Source organism: Notolepis coatsorum (assembly GCF_963971535.1).
Source record: "Notolepis coatsorum genome assembly, contig: SUPER_13_unloc_1, whole genome shotgun sequence".
Classification (NCBI taxonomy): domain Eukaryota; kingdom Metazoa; phylum Chordata; class Actinopteri; order Aulopiformes; family Paralepididae; genus Notolepis; species Notolepis coatsorum.
In genome coordinates this window covers 1,236,086-1,251,624 of record NW_028174869.1, presented here as the reverse complement: position 1 = coordinate 1,251,624, position 15,539 = coordinate 1,236,086, and the positions used below count along the sequence as shown (strand labels likewise).

Genomic DNA, 15,539 nt, shown 5'->3' with positions numbered 1-15,539 from the left:
AGAGTGTGATGATCAGACGGTCGTGGGGTCATTGTTCTATCAGAGTGTGATGATCAGACGGTCGTGGGGTCATTGTTCTATCAGAGTGTGATGATCAGACGGTCGTGGGGTCATTGTTCTATCAGAGTGTGATGATCAGAAGGTCGTGGGGTCATTGTTCTATCAGAGTGTGATGATCAGACGGTCGTGGGGTCATTGTTCTATCAGAGTGTGATGACCAGACGGTCTTGGGGTCATTGTTCTATCAGAGTGTGATGATCAGAAGGTCTTGGGGTCATTGTTCTATCAGAGTGTGATGATCAGAAGGTCTTGGGGTCATTGTTCTATCAGAGTGTGATGACCAGACGGTCGTGGGGTCATTGTTCTATCAGAGTGTGATGACCAGACGGTCGTGGGGTCATTGTTCTATCAGAGTGTGATGATCAGACGGTCGTGGGGTCATTGTTCTATCAGAGTGTGATGATCAGACGGTCGTGGGGTCATTGTTCTATCAGAGTGTGATGATCAGAAGGTCGTGGGGTCATTGTTCTATCAGAGTGTGATGACCAGAAGGTCTTGGGGTCATTGTTCTATCAGAGTGTGATGACCAGAAGGTCGTGGGGTCATTGTTCTATCAGAGTGTGATGATCAGACGGTCGTGGGGTCATTGTTCTATCAGAGTGTGATGATCAGAAGGTTGTGGGGTCATTGTTCTATCAGAGTGTGATGACCAGACGGTCTTGGGGTCATTGTTCTATCAGAGTGTGATGACCAGACGGTCGTGGGGTCATTGTTCTATCAGAGTGTGATGATCAGAAGGTCGTGGGGTCATTGTTCTATCAGAGTGTGATGACCAGAAGGTCTTGGGGTCATTGTTCTATCAGAGTGTGATGACCAGAAGGTCGTGGGGTCATTGTTCTATCAGAGTGTGATGATCAGACGGTCGTGGGGTCATTGTTCTATCAGAGTGTGATGATCAGAAGGTCGTGGGGTCATTGTTCTATCAGAGTGTGATGACCAGACGGTCTTGGGGTCATTGTTCTATCAGAGTGTGATGATCAGAAGGTCGTGGGGTCATTGTTCTATCAGAGTGTGATGATCAGAAGGTCGTGGGGTCATTGTTCTATCAGAGTGTGATGATCAGAAGGTCGTGGGGTCATTGTTCTATCAGAGTGTGATGACCAGCAGGTCGTGGGGTCATTGTTCTATCAGAGTGTGATGACCAGCAGGTCGTGGGGTCATTGTTCTATCAGAGTGTGATGACCAGCAGGAAGCTAGTCTCTCTTCGCCGGCTCGTACTGAATGAGACGCAGGGCTCCTTCGTTATTGATGACGCCCTCGATGAACTCTCCCTCCGCCACTCGGGCTGGAAGAGGAGGGACAAGAGGAGAGAGTGACCACACCGTTCATCATCGTTCTCTCTTCTCTATCCTCCAATCACAACTGTTCACTTTCCTCTGACAACTTGTTTATTGGAGGAAAGCGCTGGTTGTGATTGGAGGATGGTGAAAAGAGGGCAGGGCTTGAGACAGGTCACTTGAAAGAGCACTAACTAACGAAACATACCACATGAAATAACTTTATTATAGCATTATTATTATTATTATTATTATTATTATTATTATTATTATTATTATTATTATTATTATTATTATTATTATTATTATTATTATTATTATTATTATTATTATTATTATGCATTACATGCTGATCGACAATGATCTAAATCATCCACCTGTCAACCTTAGTGTTACACATCCACCTGTCAACCTTAGTGTTACACATCCACCTGTCAACCTTAGTTACACATCCACCTGTCAACCTTAGTGTTACACATCCACCTGTCAACCTTAGTTACACATCCACCTGTCAACCTTAGTGTTACACATCCACCTGTCAACCTTAGTGTTACACATCCACCTGTCAACCTTAGTGCTACACATCCACCTGTCAACCTTAGTGTTACACATCCACCTGTCAACCTTAGTGTTACACATCCACCTGTCAACCTTAGTGTTACACATCCACCTGTCAACCTTAGTTACACATCCACCTGTCAACCTTAGTGTTACACATCCACCTGTCAACCTTAGTGTTACACATCCACCTGTCAACCTTAGTGTTACACATCCACCTGTCAACCTTAGTGTTACACATCCACCTGTCAACCTTAGTGTTACACATCCACCTGTCAACCTTAGTGTTACACATCCACCTGTCAACCTTAGTGTTACACATCCACCTGTCAACCTTAGTGTTACACATCCACCTGTCAACCTTAGTGTTACATCCACCTGTCAACCTTAGTGTTACACATCCACCTGTCAACCTTAGTGCTACACATCCACCTGTCAACCTTAGTGTTACACATCCACCTGTCAACCTTAGTTACACATCCACCTGTCAACCTTAGTGTTACACATCCACCTGTCAACCTTAGTGTTACACATCCACCTGTCAACCTTAGTGTTACACATCCACCTGTCAACCTTAGTGTTACACATCCACCTGTCAACCTTAGTGTTACACATCCACCTGTCAACCTTAGTGTTACATCCACCTGTCAACCTTAGTGTTACATCCACCTGTCAACCTTAGTGTTACATCCACCTGTCAACCTTAGTGTTACACATCCACCTGTCAACCTTAGTGTTACACATCCACCTGTCAACCTTAGTGTTACACATCCACCTGTCAACCCTAGTGTTACACATCCACCTGTCAACCTTAGTGTTACACATCCACCTGTCAACCTTAGTGTTACATCCTCCTGTCAACCTTAGTGTTACACATCCACCTGTCAACCCTAGTGTTACACATCCACCTGTCAACCTTAGTGTTACACACCCACCTGTCAACCTTAGTGTTACATCCTCCTGTCAACCTTAGTGTTACACATCCACCTGTCAACCTTAGTGTTACACATCCACCTGTCAACCTTAGTGTTACACATCCACCTGTCAACCTTAGTGTTACACATCCACCTGTCAACCTTAGTGTTACACATCCACCTGTCAACCTTAGTTACACATCCACCTGTCAACCTTAGTGTTACACATCCACCTGTCAACCTTAGTGTTACACATCCACCTGTCAACCTTAGTGTTACACATCCACCTGTCAACCTTAGTGTTACACATCCACCTGTCAACCTTAGTTACACATCCACCTGTCAACCTTAGTGTTACACATCCACCTGTCAACCTTAGTGTTACACATCCACCTGTCAACCTTAGTGTTACACATCCACCTGTCAACCTTAGTGTTACACACCCACCTGTCAACCTTAGTGTTACACATCCACCTGTCAACCTTAGTGTTACACACCCACCTGTCAACCTTAGTGTTACACATCCACCTGTCAACCTTAGCTACACATCCACCTGTCAACCTTAGTGTTACACATCCACCTGTCAACCTTAGTGTTACACAGCCACCTGTCAACCTTAGTGTTACACATCCACCTGTCAACCTTAGTGTTACACATCCACCTGTCAACCTTAGTGTTACACATCCACCTGTCAACCTTAGTGTTACACATCCACCTGTCAACCTTAGTGTTACACATCCACCTGTCAACCTTAGTTACACATCCACCTGTCAACCTTAGTGTTACACATCCACCTGTCAACCTTAGTGTTACATCCACCTGTCAACCTTAGTTACACATCCACCTGTCAACCTTAGTTACACATCCACCTGTCAACCTTAGTGTTACACATCCACATGTCAACCTTAGTGTTACACATCCACCTGTCAACCTTAGTTACACATCCACCTGTCAACCTTAGTGTTACACATCCACCTGTCAACCTTAGTGTTACACATCCACCTGTCAACCTTAGTGTTACACATCCACCTGTCAACCTTAGTGTTACACATCCACCTGTCAACCTTAGTGTTACACATCCACCTGTCAACCTTAGTGTTACACATCCTCCTGTCAACCTTAGTGTTACACATCCACCTGTCAACCTTAGTGTTACACACCCACCTGTCAACCTTAGTGTTACACACCCACCTGTCAACCTTAGTGTCACACATCCACCTGTCAACCTTAGTGTTACACATCCACCTGTCAACCTTAGTGTTACACATCCACCTGTCAACCTTAGTGTTACACATCCACCTGTCAACCTTAGTGTTACACATCCACCTGTCAACCTTAGTGTTACACATCCACCTGTCAACCTTAGTGTTACACATCCACCTGTCAACCTTAGTGTTACACATCCACCTGTCAACCTTAGTTACACATCCACCTGTCAACCTTAGTGTTACACACCCACCTGTCAACCTTAGTGTTACACATCCACCTGTCAACCTTAGTGTTACACATCCACCTGTCAACCTTAGTGTTACACATCCACCTGTCAACCTTAGTTACACATCCACCTGTCAACCTTAGTGTTACACATCCACCTGTCAACCTTAGTGTTACACATCCACCTGTCAACCTTAGTTACACATCCACCTGTCAACCTTAGTGTTACACATCCACCTGTCAACCTTAGTGTTACACATCCACCTGTCAACCTTAGTGTTACACATCCACCTGTCAACCTTAGTTACACATCCACCTGTCAACCTTAGTGTTACACACCCACCTGTCAACCTTAGTGTTACACATCCTCCTGTCAACCTTAGTGTTACACACCCACCTGTCAACCTTAGTGTTACACATCCACCTGTCAACCTTAGTGTTACACATCCACCTGTCAACCTTAGTGTTACACATCCACCTGTCAACCTTAGTGTTACACATCCACCTGTCAACCTTAGTGTTACACATCCACCTGTCAACCTTAGTGTTACACATCCACCTGTCAACCTTAGTGTTACACACCCACCTGTCAACCTTAGTGTTACACACCCACCTGTCAACCTTAGTGTTACATCCACCTGTCAACCTTAGTGTTACACACCCACCTGTCAACCTTAGTGTTACACATCCACCTGTCAACCTTAGTGTTACACATCCACCTGTCAACCTTAGTGTTACACATCCACCTGTCAACCTTAGTGTTACACATCCACCTGTCAACCTTAGTGTTACATCCACCTGTCAACCTTAGTGTTACACATCCACCTGTCAACCTTAGTGTTACACATCCACCTGTCAACCTTAGTTACACATCCACCTGTCAACCTTAGTGTTACACATCCACCTGTCAACCTTAGTGTTACACAGCCACCTGTCAACCTTAGTGTTACACATCCACCTGTCAACCTTAGTTACACATCCTCCTGTCAACCTTAGTGTTACATTACGATGAATTGGAAATGGGGGACCCTGGTGGAAACAAGACGAAAGTCTTTCTCTGGTCTGCATCCCCTTAACAATTGTATGTATTGAGCTGTACTGCACTGTACCCATTCTGCAATCTGTTAATAAAGTTTTCATTCATTCATTCATTCATTACACATCCACCTGTCAACCTTAGTGTTACACACCCACCTGTCAACCTTAGTGTTACACATCCACCTGTCAACCTTAGTGTTACACATCCACCTGTCAACCTTAGTGTTACACATCCACCTGTCAACCTTAGTGTTACACATCCACCTGTCAACCTTAGTGCTACACATCCACCTGTCAACCTTAGTGTTACACATCCACCTGTCAACCTTAGTGTTACACACCCACCTGTCAACCTTAGTGTTACACATCCACCTGTCAACCTTAGTGTTACACATCCACCTGTCAACCTTAGTGTTACACATCCACCTGTCAACCTTAGTGTTACACATCCACCTGTCAACCTTAGTGCTACACATCCACCTGTCAACCTTAGTGTTACACACCCACCTGTCAACCTTAGCTACACATCCACCTGTCAACCTTAGTGTTACACATCCACCTGTCAACCTTAGTGTTACACATCCACCTGTCAACCTTAGTGTTACACATCCACCTGTCAACCTTAGTGTTACACACCCACCTGTCAACCTTAGTGTTACACATCCACCTGTCAACCTTAGTGTTACACATCCACCTGTCAACCTTAGTGTTACACATCCACCTGTCAACCTTAGTGTTACACATCCACCTGTCAACCTTAGTGCTACACATCCACCTGTCAACCTTAGTGTTACACACCCACCTGTCAACCTTAGCTACACATCCACCTGTCAACCTTAGTGTTACACATCCACCTGTCAACCTTAGTGTTACACATCCACCTGTCAACCTTAGTGTTACACATCCACCTGTCAACCTTAGTGTTACACATCCACCTGTCAACCTTAGTGTTACACATCCTCCTGTCAACCTTAGTGTTACACATCCACCTGTCAACCTTAGTGTTACACATCCACCTGTCAACCTTAGTGCTACACATCCACCTGTCAACCTTAGTGTTACATCCACCTGTCAACCTTAGTGCTACACATCCACCTGTCAACCTTAGTGTTACATCCACCTGTCAACCTTAGTGTTACACATCCACCTGTCAACCTTAGTGTTACACACCCACCTGTCAACCTTAGTGTTACACACCCACCTGTCAACCTTAGTGTTACACATCCACCTGTCAACCTTAGTGTTACATCCACCTGTCAACCTTAGTGTTACACATCCACCTGTCAACCTTAGTGTTACACACCCACCTGTCAACCTTAGTGTTACACATCCACCTGTCAACCTTAGTGTTACATCCACCTGTCAACCTTAGTGTTACACATCCTCCTGTCAACCTTAGTGTTACACATCCACCTGTCAACCTTAGTGTTACACATCCACCTGTCAACCTTAGTTACACATCCACCTGTCAACCTTAGTTACACATCCACCTGTCAACCTTAGTGTTACACATCCACCTGTCAACCTTAGTGTTACACATCCACCTGTCAACCTTAGTTACACATCCACCTGTCAACCTTAGTTACACATCCACCTGTCAACCTTAGTGTTACACATCCACCTGTCAACCTTAGTGTTACACATCCACCTGTCAACCTTAGTGTTACACATCCACCTGTCAACCTTAGTGTTACACATCCACCTGTCAACCTTAGTGTTACACATCCTCCTGTCAACCTTAGTGTTACACATCCACCTGTCAACCTTAGTGTTACACATCCACCTGTCAACCTTAGTGTTACACATCCACCTGTCAACCTTAGTGTTACACATCCACCTGTCAACCTTAGTTACACATCCACCTGTCAACCTTAGTGTTACACATCCACCTGTCAACCTTAGTTACACATCCACCTGTCAACCTTAGTGTTACACATCCACCTGTCAACCTTAGTTACACATCCACCTGTCAACCTTAGTGTTACACATCCACCTGTCAACCTTAGTGTTACACATCCACCTGTCAACCTTAGTGTTACACATCCACCTGTCAACCTTAGTGTTACACATCCACCTGTCAACCTTAGTGTTACACATCCACCTGTCAACCTTAGTGTTACACACCCACCTGTCAACCTTAGTGTTACACATCCACCTGTCAACCTTAGTGTTACATCCACCTGTCAACCTTAGTGTTACACATCCACCTGTCAACCTTAGTGTTACACATCCACCTGTCAACCTTAGTGTTACACCTCCACCTGTCAACCTTAGTGTTACACATCCACCTGTCAACCTTAGTGTTACACATCCACCTGTCAACCTTAGTGTTACACATCCACCTGTCAACCTTAGTGTTACACATCCACCTGTCAACCTTAGCTACACAGCCACCTGTCAACCTTAGTGTTACACATCCACCTGTCAACCTTAGTTACACATCCACCTGTCAACCTTAGTGTTACACATCCACCTGTCAACCTTAGTGTTACACAACCACCTGTCAACCTTAGTGTTACACATCCACCTGTCAACCTTAGCTACACAGCCACCTGTCAACCTTAGTGTTACACATCCACCTGTCAACCTTAGTGCTACACAGCCACCTGTCAACCTTAGTGTTACACATCCACCTGTCAACCTTAGTGCTACACAGCCACCTGTCAACCTTAGCTACACAGCCACCTGTCAACCTTAGTGTTACACATCCACCTGTCAACCTTAGTGTTACACATCCACCTGTCAACCTTAGTGTTACACATCCACCTGTCAACCTTAGCTACACATCCACCTGTCAACCTTAGTGTTACACACCCACCTGTCAACCTTAGTGTTACACATCCACCTGTCAACCTTAGTGTTACACACCCACCTGTCAACCTTAGTTACACATCCACCTGTCAACCTTAGTGTTACACATCCACCTGTCAACCTTAGTGTTACACATCCACCTGTCAACCTTAGTGCTACACATCCACCTGTCAACCTTAGTGTTACACATCCACCTGTCAACCTTAGTGCTACACATCCACCTGTCAACCTTAGTGTTACACAGCCACCTGTCAACCTTAGTGTTACACATCCACCTGTCAACCTTAGTGTTACACATCCACCTGTCAACCTTAGTTACACCTCCACCTGTCAACCTTAGTGTTACACATCCACCTGTCAACCTTAGTTACACATCCACCTGTCAACCTTAGTGTTACACACCCACCTGTCAACCTTAGTGTTACACATCCACCTGTCAACCTTAGTGCTACACATCCACCTGTCAACCTTAGTGTTACACATCCACCTGTCAACCTTAGTTACACATCCACCTGTCAACCTTAGTGTTACATCCACCTGTCAACCTTAGTGTTACACATCCACCTGTCAACCTTAGTGTTACACATCCACCTGTCAACCTTAGTGTTACACATCCACCTGTCAACCTTAGTTACACATCCACCTGTCAACCTTAGTGTTACACATCCACCTGTCAACCTTAGTGTTACACATCCACCTGTCAACCTTAGTGTTACACATCCACCTGTCAACCTTAGTGTTACATCCACCTGTCAACCTTAGTGTTACACATCCACCTGTCAACCTTAGTGTTACACATCCACCTGTCAACCTTAGCTACACAGCCACCTGTCAACCTTAGTGTTACACACCCACCTGTCAACCTTAGTGCTACACACCCACCTGTCAACCTTAGTGTTACACACCCACCTGTCAACCTTAGTGTTACACATCCACCTGTCAACCTTAGTGTTACACATCCACCTGTCAACCTTAGCTACACAGCCACCTGTCAACCTTAGTGTTACACATCCACCTGTCAACCTTAGTGCTACACAGCCACCTGTCAACCTTAGTGTTACACATCCACCTGTCAACCTTAGCTACACAGCCACCTGTCAACCTTAGTGTTACACATCCACCTGTCAACCTTAGTGTTACACATCCACCTGTCAACCTTAGTGTTACACATCCACCTGTCAACCTTAGTGTTACACATCCACCTGTCAACCTTAGTTACACATCCACCTGTCAACCTTAGTGTTACACATCCACCTGTCAACCTTAGTGTTACACATCCACCTGTCAACCTTAGTTACACATCCACCTGTCAACCTTAGTGTTACACATCCACCTGTCAACCTTAGTGTTACACATCCACCTGTCAACCTTAGTGTTACACATCCACCTGTCAACCTTAGTTACACATCCACCTGTCAACCTTAGTGTTACACATCCACCTGTCAACCTTAGTGTTACACATCCACCTGTCAACCTTAGTGTTACACATCCACCTGTCAACCTTAGTTACACATCCTCCTGTCAACCTTAGTGTTACACACCCACCTGTCAACCTTAGTGTTACACATCCACCTGTCAACCTTAGTGTTACACATCCACCTGTCAACCTTAGTTACACAGCCACCTGTCAACCTTAGTGTTACACATCCACCTGTCAACCTTAGTGTTACACATCCACCTGTCAACCTTAGTGTTACACATCCACCTGTCAACCCTAGTGTTACACATCCACCTGTCAACCTTAGTGTTACACATCCACCTGTCAACCTTAGTGTTACACATCCACCTGTCAACCTTAGTGTTACACATCCACCTGTCAACCTTAGTGTTACACATCCACCTGTCAACCTTAGTGTTACACATCCACCTGTCAACCTTAGTGTTACACATCCACCTGTCAACCTTAGTTACACATCCTCCTGTCAACCTTAGTTACACATCCACCTGTCAACCTTAGTGTTACACATCCACCTGTCAACCTTAGTGTTACACAACCACCTGTCAACCTTAGTGTTACACATCCACCTGTCAACCTTAGTGTTACACATCCACCTGTCAACCTTAGCTACACATCCACCTGTCAACCTTAGTTACACATCCACCTGTCAACCTTAGTTACACATCCACCTGTCAACCTTAGTTACACATCCACCTGTCAACCTTAGTTACACAGCCACCTGTCAACCTTAGTGTCACACATCCACCTGTCAACCTTAGTGTTACACATCCACCTGTCAACCTTAGTGTTACACATCCACCTGTCAACCTTAGTGTTACACATCCACCTGTCAACCTTAGTGTTACACATCCTCCTGTCAACCTTAGTGTTACACATCCACCTGTCAACCTTAGTGTTACACATCCACCTGTCAACCTTAGTGTTACACATCCACCTGTCAACCTTAGTGTTACACATCCACCTGTCAACCTTAGTGTTACACATCCACCTGTCAACCTTAGTGCTACACATCCACCTGTCAACCTTAGTGTTACACATCCACCTGTCAACCTTAGTGTTACACATCCACCTGTCAACCTTAGTTACACATCCACCTGTCAACCTTAGTGTTACACATCCACCTGTCAACCTTAGTGTTACACATCCACCTGTCAACCTTAGTGTTACACATCCACCTGTCAACCTTAGTTACACATCCACCTGTCAACCTTAGTGTTACACATCCACCTGTCAACCTTAGTGTTACACATCCACCTGTCAACCTTAGTGTTACACATCCACCTGTCAACCTTAGTGTTACACATCCTCCTGTCAACCTTAGTGTTACACATCCACCTGTCAACCTTAGTGTTACACATCCTCCTGTCAACCTTAGTGTTACACATCCACCTGTCAACCTTAGTGTTACACATCCACCTGTCAACCTTAGTGTTACACATCCACCTGTCAACCTTAGTTACACATCCACCTGTCAACCTTAGTTACACATCCACCTGTCAACCTTAGTGTTACACATCCACCTGTCAACCTTAGTGTTACACAGCCACCTGTCAACCTTAGTTACACCTCCACCTGTCAACCTTAGTGTTACACACCCACCTGTCAACCTTAGTGTTACACATCCACCTGTCAACCTTAGTTACACATCCACCTGTCAACCTTAGTGTTACACATCCACCTGTCAACCTTAGTGTTACACATCCACCTGTCAACCTTAGTTACACATCCACCTGTCAACCTTAGTGTTACACATCCACCTGTCAACCTTAGTGTTACACATCCACCTGTCAACCTTAGTTACACATCCACCTGTCAACCTTAGTTACACATCCACCTGTCAACCTTAGTGTTACACATCCACCTGTCAACCTTAGTGTTACACAGCCACCTGTCAACCTTAGTTACACCTCCACCTGTCAACCTTAGTGTTACACACCCACCTGTCAACCTTAGTGTTACACATCCACCTGTCAACCTTAGTGTTACACATCCACCTGTCAACCTTAGTTACACATCCACCTGTCAACCTTAGTGTTACACATCCACCTGTCAACCTTAGTGTTACACATCCACCTGTCAACCTTAGTGTTACACATCCACCTGTCAACCTTAGTGTTACACATCCACCTGTCAACCTTAGTGTTACACATCCACCTGTCAACCTTAGTGTTACACATCCACCTGTCAACCTTAGTGTTACACATCCACCTGTCAACCTTAGTGTTACACATCCACCTGTCAACCTTAGTGTTACACATCCACCTGTCAACCTTAGTGTTACACATCCACCTGTCAACCTTAGTGTTACACATCCACCTGTCAACCTTAGTTACACATCCACCTGTCAACCTTAGTGTTACACATCCACCTGTCAACCTTAGTGTTACACATCCACCTGTCAACCTTAGTTACACAGCCACCTGTCAACCTTAGTGTTACACATCCACCTGTCAACCTTAGCTACACAGCCACCTGTCAACCTTAGTGTTACACATCCACCTGTCAACCTTAGTGTTACACATCCACCTGTCAACCTTAGCTACACAGCCACCTGTCCGTAGTTGCTCACCGTTATCTTTTTTGTCGAAGAAGCTCCACAGTTTGTTGGCCCTCTTCTCAGGCGTGTTCTCGTCGCTGGCCAGCTGGGCGTGGTCCTCTGTGGGGATCAGTTTGAAAATGGCCTGTTTCCAACACAGAGAACACAGTGATGACGGTCAGATATAAATGGCCTGTTTCCAACACAGAGAACACAGTGACGGTCAGATATAAATGGCCTGTTTCCAACACAGAGAACACCGTGACGGTCAGATATAAATGGCCTGTTTCCAACACAGAGAACACAGTGACGGTCAGATATAAATGGCCTGTTTCCAACACAGAGAACACAGTGATGACGGTCAGATATAAATGGCCTGTTTCCAACACAGAGAACACAGTGATGATGGTCAGATATAAATGGCCTGTTTCCAACACAGAGAACACAGTGATGGTCAGATATAAATGGCCTGTTTCCAACACAGAGAACACAGTGATGACGGTCAGATATAAATGGCCTGTTTCCAACACAGAGAACACAGTGATGATGGTCAGATATAAATGGCCTGTTTCCAACACAGAGAACACAGTGATGGTCAGATATAAATGGCCTGTTTCCAACACAGAGAACACAGTGATGATGGTCAGATATAAATGGCCTGTTTCCAACACAGAGAACACAGTGATGGTCAGATATAAATGGCCTGTTTCCAACACAGAGAACACAGTGATGATGGTCAGATATAAATGGCCTGTTTCCAACACAGAGAACACAGTGATGATGGTCAGATATAAATGGCCTGTTTCCAACACAGAGAACACAGTGATGACGGTCAGATATAAATGGCCTGTTTCCAACACAGAGAACACAGTGATGATGGTCAGATATAAATGGCCTGTTTCCAACACAGAGAACACAGTGATGATGGTCAGATATAAATGGCCTGTTTCCAACACAGAGAACACAGTGATGATGGTCAGATATAAATATAGCCAACTACTTGAATTGTCTAACTATCAAGTGCTTAAAGGTGCTATAGATAACGTTCAGCCACTAGATGTCGCACTAGAGCACCAGCATGTTATTTATCCAATCATGTGCGTTGTTCCATGTAAATGGTCAATGGTAAATGGACAGCATTTATATAACGCTGTTATCCAAAGTGATTTTTACGCCTCATGCCTCACATTCGTTCACACACTGACGGTGGAGGCAGCCGTGTGAGGTGCCGACCTGCTCATCGGGAGCAGTTAGGGGTTAACTGTCTTGCTCAAGGACACTTCCAACGTGCTGCCGGGGGGAGCTGGAATTGAACCGGGAACCTTCTGATTAACAGACGACCATTTTAGAATGTATATACATATTTTAGAATGTATATCGCTGACTGTACTCTTATTTTAGATTTTTGACTGCCTGAATGTTCATTGTGGGCGATCTGTGGTGCTGGATCAATAAAGTACTTCTATTCTATATATACTGTGTGTATATATATATATATATATATATATATATATATATATATATATATATATATATATATATATATATATATATATATATATATATATATATATATATATATATATATATATATATATATATAAAATAATAATAACATTATTTGTATAGAGGCGGCTACGTGGTGCAGTGGGCAAGGCGCTCGCAACGAATGCTGGAGACTAGGCTCGAACAGGATGCCTCCTGTTCGAGCCCCGCTCTCCACATTGCTTTCAGTTTAGCTGGTCGTCCGCACTAATACACATTGGCCGTATTACGGGGAGGAAAACTGAAGGGTGGGGATCGGGCGTTGTGGACAGCGACTCCTACAGGTCGGTTGGTGCGCCTGCGCAGTAGAATCAAGAAGCGACGGGGGCGGGGCCCCTCCAAAGCCCAGACCCTCGACGCTGAAAGATCGAGCTGCGCAGGTGAAAAGATGCGACTGCTGTTACCTCGAGTACCGGAGGGGACTCGTGCTATGTATGACTTAGTCCACATTGCAGCCGGCTTGTGGGAGGCATGAAACAACGTTCGAAGACAGGGGAGGGTTGAATTGGATGATATGAAAATTGGGATGGGAGAAAAATAGAAAATGGGAGAAAAAGTGGATAAAAAAAATAAACTTTATTTGTATAGCACTTTTCATACAGAAGTTGCCGTTCAAAGTGCTTCACAACAGTGAAAAATACAGGCATAAGCGAGCATGACAAAGATAGACAGCTAGCAAGGTGAGGTAAATCAGTGTTTCACATTAGGATCTAGCATCCCAATAGGCCTTTCTGTTTACAGTTTCATTCAGTAATAAAAATAAAATAGACAGAGTAAAACATTTTATTTTTTTTAAAGTGCGGTTTGATTCAGTTTAAAAATAGGCAAAAAATAATAAAATAGAACGGACATACAACAGGGTATTTAACATACAACAGGGTATTTAACATACAACAGGGTATTTAACATACAACAGGGTATTTAACATACAACAGGGTATTTAACATACAACAGGGTATTTAACATGCAACAGGGTATTTAACATGCAACAGGGTATTTAACATGCAACAGGGTATTTAACATGCAACAGGGTATTTAACATGCAACAGGGTATTTAACATACAACAGGGTATTTAACATACAACAGGGTATTTAACATACAACAGAGCAGTGCATCAGTAAGAAGTGTGCAGTGAGATACATTTAGCATAGAACCGACACATGAATTTGATAGGAAGTGTATAAAAGTAGGCAGGGTAAGACAAGTGCAGGTAAAGTACAATTTGTGTCAGGATATCCCTGCTGTTTCATTTAAATGCCTGAGCAAAGAGATGGGTTTTAAGCTGTCTTTAGAAGATGTCTAGCGAGTTGGCTTCCCTGATGTTTTTTGGGGCAGTTTGTTCCATAGTGTTGGGGCGTAGTTGATAAAGGCTGCATCACAGATCCTCTTTTGACTGTTTCTGGGAGCCTCTAGTAGTCCAGCAGCTGATATACCACAAACATATTGACAATTTGTGCAAATGACATGTTCCAACATGTTCCAACATGTTCCAACCTGCTCCTCTGTGGGACTGCCTGGCAGCTTGATCGCTCACAGACCGCATGCAGTAAAACCCTGAACCCCAATCTGTCTCCATTATTAATCTCCAACACGTCCAACGGACAGAGTGATGAAAACAACAGCCCCTCTAACCCCCCCGCTGTGAGCCCAGCCCCCTCTAACCCTAACCCCCTGCTGTGAGCAGATTATCTCTGGGGTCACTTTGTTTCTCAAGTGATTGTATGGATGTTAATCTTTTCAATTCCAACCTAGTGGGTAAACAGAGGCCTGGGGCAGAGCAGTCAGAGCCCAACACCAGCCCTGTGTTTCAACCTTCAACCGGCTGGGTAAAATGTATTGTCATCACGCAGCACAAGTACAGTACAAAAAGAGTGCAATAATAATATACAATGTACAGGTGAACTGG

General features: G+C 44.4%; 1 protein-coding gene across 1 annotated transcript in view; it reads right to left on the bottom strand.

Annotated features, from left to right (window-relative positions):
* Positions 1-1,253: 1,253 nt before the first annotated feature.
* LOC311239737 (visinin-like) overlaps positions 1,254-15,539 on the bottom strand; it is a gene marked incomplete at both ends in the record, with an annotated part of 44,217 nt that continues 29,931 nt past the window's right edge. The window contains 2 exons of the mRNA XM_084338433.1: positions 1,254-1,345; positions 12,121-12,232. Coding sequence (XP_084194559.1) covers positions 1,254-1,345; positions 12,121-12,232 — 204 coding nt within the window. The remainder of the gene's footprint in view (positions 1,346-12,120; positions 12,233-15,539) is intronic.